This window comes from Nanorana parkeri, unplaced genomic scaffold (assembly GCF_000935625.1).
Source record: "Nanorana parkeri isolate BGI_ZX_2015 unplaced genomic scaffold, ASM93562v1 scaffold223, whole genome shotgun sequence".
Taxonomy (NCBI): domain Eukaryota; kingdom Metazoa; phylum Chordata; class Amphibia; order Anura; family Dicroglossidae; genus Nanorana; species Nanorana parkeri.
The window spans coordinates 983519-991708 of NW_017306491.1; the positions used below are offsets into that span (position 1 = coordinate 983519).

General features: G+C 38.6%; 1 protein-coding gene across 3 annotated transcripts in view; it reads left to right on the plus strand.

Annotated features, from left to right (window-relative positions):
* The window catches only part of CUL3 (cullin 3), a 63169-nt gene extending 55321 nt beyond the window's left edge, over positions 1 to 7848 (plus strand). For all 3 annotated transcript variants that reach the window (XM_018556065.1, XM_018556063.1, XM_018556064.1), the window contains 5 exons: positions 1171 to 1267; positions 1368 to 1502; positions 2765 to 2951; positions 3656 to 3801; positions 7244 to 7848. In XM_018556065.1, the coding sequence (XP_018411567.1) occupies positions 1171 to 1267; positions 1368 to 1502; positions 2765 to 2951; positions 3656 to 3801; positions 7244 to 7375 (697 nt within the window). In that variant the 3' untranslated portion in view covers positions 7376 to 7848. The remainder of the gene's footprint in view (positions 1 to 1170; positions 1268 to 1367; positions 1503 to 2764; positions 2952 to 3655; positions 3802 to 7243) is intronic.
* The last annotated feature ends 342 nt before the right edge of the window (positions 7849 to 8190 follow it).

Below are 8190 nucleotides of genomic sequence, written 5' to 3' on the forward strand. Positions count from 1 at the left end.
TAATTGCATGTCCCCCTGGCCCTAATGGAATAGAGTTTTATATGGGCTGTTTGAATTGGTATGGAGGTTTAATTCTTACATCTACGGTGTTCACTGTTGAGCCAAAGATACTGTGGAAGCTGCCTACCCCTTAGTCGGAGCTCACGTATTTACACCACTTTACCACTATTGGATGAGAACCATCAACATAATAACCACACAGGTCCATTGTGGGGTTTTTTTTTCCCCACTTCCAAATGTTATCACTCTCAGGGTTATTCACAAAAGGGTGAAACGTTTGGAGAAGTGAACAATCTAGGACAATATAGCTAAACTCTAAAGTGAGCTGAATTGGAGAATTTTTTAAAATCCGCTATTTTGTCCTAGATTGTTCACTTCTCCTGCCTTCTCCTAACTTCTTCACCATTTTGCGAATAACCCTGTATATGTTTGCGATAATGCCTGGAAGCTTCTCAATTCTGCCTTTTGAAGCTATCTTCCATCCTGAGCTAGACGAATAAAATGGTGCTGCTTTCAAGAAAAGAGGTGACTTGCTGTAGGATATTGAACCCAGTACAGAATGCAGTCATTGTAAAGAGAGGTTTGAACGATAAGTAGTCCCAAATGTGCCAGACTTTCTCGACAAGGGCTGCATAATAAATCCAATTTTTATTCTTGTTTTTTTATTATAAATATGGATTTATGTCTTCAATTATACAATATTAAATATCAGGTTATTGGTTTAAAATCCAAAGTTACTGAAATCACAAGTAGAATATATTTTTCTAGCAACAGAAGCTAGTGTGCAAATGCGGTGCACCGCATGACCCCCTGAAAAGCTGTGCTCTCACCCCCTCTATACCATTTTCTTTGACAGCAACAAGAAAGGTCTCCACTGCATAATGGGAGATGAGCTTTTGTTTTTTCTCAGTTTTGCTGAGAAGGTCTGGCGACACAGGTGCAAATGTTCTATTCTGTGCACAGTTGCTTAGAAGTTAGAGACGCAGGGACTGTTTCCCTGAGAAAGGGTTTCAAATTGTCTGAATTGTTACTGTGACTGTTATACAGCAATTTGAGACATTGAGCATATAGTGGAGTTCTTTTAACATCTGTTCTACTGCTATATAGTTTGTGAGCCATTGTACTTGTACCAGTGTAAGTCATTAAAATGCTTTCTTTGCTTTGATAAAGGTTTTATCTTGCTAAGCATAGTGGACGGCAACTCACATTGCAGCACCACATGGGTTCTGCAGATCTCAACGCCACTTTTTATGGACCTGTCAAAAAGGTTAGTGGAAAGAATAGAATATGTAGAAATGTCATCTTGATGCCACACATAGGAAAGCACGGCTAGCTAAAATACCTGGACATGTGGCTTGTGTTTCCAGGAGGATGGTTCTGAAGTCGGTGTAGGTGGAGCCCAAGTTACTGGTTCCAACACACGAAAACACATACTGCAAGTCTCAACCTTCCAGATGACCATATTAATACTCTTCAATAACCGAGAAAAGTACACTTTTGAGGTAAGAAATAAAATCCCTTTCTCTCCAGTATGTATATATTTTTTTGTATTCTGCTTTTCTGAACAGTTGACTAGAAGAGTAATGCAAAGGGTGTTTTCCTTAACTATTCTGCCCTTTTTAAACTTTTTTTTCAAAATTTTCAGGTGCAACCCTTAATTAAATTGATTTACAGTAGCTGGGATTTTCCCTTTTGATTTGTGTAAGTTACATAATGTTTTAAAGGTATTCTAGTACAAAAATAATGGATATTTATTGGATGCCCAAGCATTCATAACTCTCCTACCTCCCATCTTTTGTCCAACTGAAACTTTGTACTGAACCATCCAATAAGAGTCGAGTCATTTCTGAGTCATCCACTTCTGTATGTTAACAGTCTTTACTGCAAAGTAAGAGGATGGAAAATGCAAAAACGAGCATTGAGTGCAATAATGAAATTCATATGTGGTGGTTTCAATCTGCATGTTCAATCTTCTTCTTTTTTTTTATTTACTCAAATTATATATTCCATAAACAACAAAAAAAACATATACATGAAACGATGCAATCCAAACACATTTAAACCAAAAACAAGCACAAAAAAAAAGAACCCCCCCCAAAAAAACTAATTTAGAGATAAAGAAATTCCCTTTCTCAATCCTGCACAGGGACGTCCTTAAATTCAATAACATTATACGATTTATTCTAATTCCAACTACACATACAGTATTTGAACATTGATTATTATTCAAACATTCACCGCCACCAATAATCTATCATACCGTCCATGACTAATAATACTGGGCTAAGGTAACAAGATCTGCATTTCAGCTATGTTCTTGCAGGCACTAGATGCTTTATATTCGACCCACCTTCCCCATATACTAGCATACTTTTTTTACAGCCTCCCGATGTACATTTTAACATTTCTCAAAAGAATTCAATCTATCCAACTCCCTTATCCATTCCCCCTTTGGTAGGTGGTATATGGGAAATCCATTTGAGTACAATTACTTGATGGGGCACAAAAAGTGCCCTTGATTTATAGCAGTAACTGTAGTCGATTCCAAACACATATGGTCCCATATACCTAAAATACACACTAGTGGATCCTCAGGGATGATCTGTCTTTTAACAACTGGAATATGCAACTTTTAATTATTTTATTACACTAAATATATTGGTCCTTTAAAGAGACCCTGTCACCTTGCTCGTTCCTAAAGCTATGATGGTTTGTAAATGGTTATCTTGTCATGCATATATGTGGATTTCTGTTCTTTCTACAGGAAATCCAGCAAGAGACGGATATCCCAGAAAGAGAGCTCGTGAGAGCGTTGCAGTCTCTGGCATGTGGAAAGCCCACTCAGAGAGTACTCACAAAGGAGCCCAAATCAAAAGAAATAGAATGTGGTCACGTGTTCACTGTCAATGATCAATTTACGTCAAAGCTGCACAGAGTTAAGATCCAAACAGGTGGGTGAAACAGGTCAAAATAAAGAAAAAACTATTTCAAATCCGATTTTTATTTCATCTTGTAGGGCAGTGGTCAGTGCCCTCTTAAGTAGCAGAGTCTAGATGGTAAACAAATACTAGTTTAGAAAGCAGAGTATAAAATATAATTCAGTTGTGCGTGAACCATATTCCAAAATGGGTGCAGAGGTAGACTTTGAGGAAATGGTGACTTGTGTGGGAAGACTAATGTGTTAGTCGCTTTGCACCCCCTTCCAGTGGTAAGAAAGTGAACTACACCAGTTTAAAACCGGCCCATCAAAAAATGTATGAAGTTTTTTCTTGCTAAAAGTAATATAAGGTCAATGCAACTACTTTAGTACTTTTGCTTCTTCTATTTATGTTTGTTCCACTATTTCTATGTTGCATTTATTTTTTCGTTTTTACAAGGCTTTCTGGAGTTATGGTCTGGGGAAAGCACATAAGAAACAGACCTCATACCCATTGCAAATGTATTAGACTTTAGACCGCCATATCATGTGATGGTACTAGAGTCACAATATTAAACAGAGATAACGTATCCATTGGAAACAATGTTTTTGTTTTTTTACTCTCTGCATATTTTAGATAGACATTTGAGATTGGGTAAAGAGATGAAAATTCCAAATTGTGATGAGTTTTTTTTCCTTACCATTTAACTGAGTTTGCGGTATATTACATTTTTGCAGTGGCTGCCAAACAAGGTGAATCGGACCCTGAAAGAAAGGAGACTCAGAAGAAAGTTGATGACGACAGAAAGCATGAGATAGAAGCTGCTATAGTTCGCATTATGAAATCTAGAAAGAAAATGCAGCACAACGTATTAGTAGCGGAGGTAACAAGGAAAATTGTTTTTGTTTTTTCTTTCAGTAAAAATTATCCTTAAAAGTAGTTTTACACTCAATATTGAATCCAGATCAAAGAAATATACATTGCCCAGCAAAGGATTTCTTCAAGTTTTTGCCCAAACACTTACAAGCATCATGTTTCAGAATAGCTGACTCCAACTCTCTCAGCTCAGCTTTCCCAAGCTTCCTGTGCAGTACAAGATCACAAGAGACAGTGTAGTCTCCATCAACTGTCCATCTACTAGTATGGAGGAAGGAGGAGTGGAGGAGTGGAGAGGGATGGCTTGCTTTGCCATGCCTGTGTTTGTGGGGAGACAAACTTTACTAACACACACACACAGCTGCATATGACCCTGCAAGGGAAAGGAGTTGCTCCTATAACAAGATTTAGTGCCAGTGCTCAGGGGACCAGCTCTTTCTGCAAGAAGCTAAAACTTTTAAACCTCAAGGTGCAGCATCCATTGTAAGTTATTTATTGAGCATTTAAAATAGCTTTAAAACATTAAGACTCTAATATAGCTTCATGCACTGTTTGCATATTTATAAAAATGTATGTTAATCCTGCGTTTAACCTCTTGCCGTCCGCCCGTAGTAAAAAAAACGGACGGACGGCACTGCAGCATCTGCGGGTTGCAATTTTTTTCTGCTCGCGCGCGCCCCCTAGCGGGCACGCACGGGCAGAAAAGACTGAAAAATGGCCTGGATGGGAAGGGGGTTTAACACCGCGGATGTCAACTGGTTAAAGAGGGACTGAACCTTGAAAGCTTTGCTCAAAAAAATTTACTGGTCACCAGTATTGCCTGTGGTCTCCATGCAGCTGATGTTTTCCCCATTGCTGACTTTTATCATGCCTTGTTCTGCATGATGTCTCTTTGTGGAGGAGCCCATCTTGGAAAAGTCAGGGCTTCGCTCCCTTATGTCTGAACCTGCAGCAGGAAAAAACCGTGAGCATCACACTGACATCACCAAATCTCACTCGAAATATCCTAAAACTACCAGTCTGTGACAGCTGTGACTTAGATTTTACACAGCAGATACCTTGCCTTAGATCTTACACAGCTGCTACAGTGGTGAAAATAATGATTTGATCCCCTGCAGATTTTGTAAGCTTGCCCACTTACAAAGAAATGTCTATAATTCTTATCATAGGTGTATTTTAAATGATAGAGACAGAATATCAACCAAAAATCCAGAAAAAACACATGACACAAATGTTATAAATTGAGTTGCAGTTCAGTGAGTAAAATAAGTATTTGATCCCCAAGCAAAACATGACTTGGTACTTGCCAACAAGGGTTTCTCCACCAAGTACTGAGGTAAGACGTTTCTTGTAGTTGGTTACCAGGTTTGCACACATCTCAGGAGGGATTTTGGTCCACTCTTCTTTACAGATCTCCTCTAAATCCTTAAGGTTTCTTGGCTGTCGCTTGGCAACTGGAAGTTTCAGCTCCCTCCATACATTTTCTATAGGATTAAGGTCTGGAGACTGGCTAGGCCACTCCATCAGCTAATGTGCTTCTTCTTGAGCCACTGCTTTGTTGCCTTGGCGGTGTGTTTTGGGTCATTTTCATGCTGAAAGACCCATCCACGACCCATCTTCAGTGTTCTGGCTGAGGGAAGGAGGTTCTCCTCCAAGATTTTACAATACATGGCCCCGTCCATTGGTCCCTCAATGCGGCAAAGTCAGCCTGTACCTTTAGCAGAGAAACAGCCCCAAAGTATAATGTTTCCTCCTCCGTGATTGACTGTAGGGAGGGTGTTCTTGGGGTCATAGTTAGCATTTTTCTTCCTCCAAACACGGCGCGTCGAGTTAATGCCAAGGAGCTCAAGTTTGGTCTCATCTGACCGCAGCACTTTCTCCCAATCCTTCTCTGAATCATTTAGATGTTCATTGGCAGACTTCACAGGCCCGTACATGTACCTTCTTGAGGAGGGGGACCTTGCGGGTGCTGCAGTATCTCGATCCATGGCGGTGTATTGTGTTACTAATGGTTTGTTTGCTGACTGTGGTCCCAACTGCCTTGACATCATTCACAAGTTCCTCCCGTGTAGTTCTGGGCTGTTCCCTCACTTTTCTCATGATCATCATTACCCCATGAGGCGAAATCTTGCATGGAGCTCCAGACTGAGGGAGATTTGATGGTTATTTTGTATTCCTTCCATTTACGAATAATCGCTCCAACAGTTGTTTCCTTCTCACCAAGCTTCTTGCTGATAGTCTTGTAGCCCATTCCAGCCTTGTGCAGGTCTACAGTGTTCTCCCTAACGTCCTTTGACAGTCCTTTGGTCTTGCCCATGGTGGTGAGGTTTGAATGGAAGAAAGAGATTCTGTGGACAGGTGTCTTTTTATATACATAACGAGTTGTCGTTAGGAGCACCTTCTTAAATTGACAGGACTAACCTGTGTACCACATAGCCAGTCTGTGGGAGGAGTCAGAATTATTGTTGGTTGGTAGGGGATCAAATACTTATTTCACTCACTGAACTGGAATTCATTTGTATCATGTGTCTTCTCTGGATTTGTGGTTGATATTCTGTCTCTATCATTTAAAATACACCTATGATAAGAATGATAGATCTTTAATTTCTTTGTGAGTGGGCACACTTACAAAATGTGCAGGGGATCAAATCATTATTTTCCTTGCTGTATAAGGCCCACTTGCATACCAATGAGTGCCCTCCAATTTATTGGGAAGAAATCAAGACGCAAGGTACATTTTTCAGGGTACTGCTTAGGCACAATAAAAGTTTCTAGATGTTCCCTCTAACATAGCAAATCTTACATTTTTGACTTTCAGTTCCACTTTAAGAACCGCTACAATTTTATTTTTATTTTTTTCCTTTTTTGTGAAACAAACCTGTCAATAATTAGTTCTGCTACATGGGGAAGTTTAAAATGTTATTCTTCACTCATCCTCTTCTGAATGGCATTCCCAAATAGTGTGGAAGCAAATTTTATAAAAAAAAAAAAATGTATATGTATAAAAATATATTGCAAAAATAGTAGTGCACACACAAATGGTAAGGAAAATGTCCATAGAAACCAGGTTTCAGTTGTGAAAGACTGACTTGTTTTTATGAACATTCCTTGTATTGATGTAGTGTATTTACTTTTGAAAGAAAGCAGAAATGAGGCACTATACCCGATACCTTGTTTTAATTTTTAACAACAGTTCATTTTTCAGGACAAGCTTTTGGGAAATCCAAACTCTCTCTTTTTCTGGTCCAAGTAGTGAATCTCCTAAAAGCTTGTCCTGATAAATAAACTGTTAGGGTTGACATGGTATCATGTACAATACTCCTCTGTCACACCAATATGCTACAGTCACCCATGAAAATTACTATTTGATGCAACTATTGAAATATTTGATGTCAGTGTTGCATATGTTACATGTTTTAAGTGTTTTTTTCTTTGCATTTTTCATTTAGGTAACACAGCAACTGAAGGCCAGATTCCTTCCAAGTCCAGTTGTTATTAAAAAGCGCATTGAAGGACTTATTGAACGAGAATATTTAGCACGAACACCTGAAGATCGCAAAGTGTACACTTACGTAGCATAGAAAGTGCGTTTTGCAAATTTATTCTTGGACTTCATACCCCTTCGCATGGACTGGGAAGTTCTTTTAAATCATTACACGGTTACGAACGCCATCTATTAAATTACAGTACGTGTTCTAGAACATGCACAACAAGCCTACAAGAATTTTCAACATCCGATTTCCCTCGGGGGGCCTTTGTAGATATCATTTTTACAGTTCCTTTGTGGAATTGTTAAACACCCAGTTTTCTTTCTCTCAATACTGTATGGAAAGAATGGGAACACCAAAAAAAGAGAAAATAATAAAAAAAACGAATTTAGGAAATTCAAGTCACGTTAATAAAATTTTGGGGATTTTATTCCCTCCCCCCAAGAGTTAGTGGTGGTGTAAGTCTGTTTATGTTCATTTTTTTTTTTCTTTTTAAGGATAAAGCTCTTTAAATATATTTTAAATGGGATTCCTTTCTCCTGGGTTGTAGTTCTGCATAAAGGTATTTAAAAAAAGTTTATTTTTAAGTGAGAGAGAGGGGAAGATCATTGTAATATTAATTTTGGGCTGTGCTTTACTGTCTTATTTGATACTTGCAATTTGGTTAATTTTGACACATGGATGACTGACCTAAAGAAACTGCATATATTAATATATTTTTACTCTGAAGTGTGAACGGATTATGGAAACGGAGCCACTTGACTTCTGTTTGTATGACCTTATTCTTTATTTTATTGCCGTTGTTACTCTTTTGGTGCTGCAGTGTACCATAGGCTAAACCCACTTAGAAGAACAGTTTTCAGTATTGGGTAGTCAGTAGGCTGTTAATAATTTTCTGGTAATCTGAT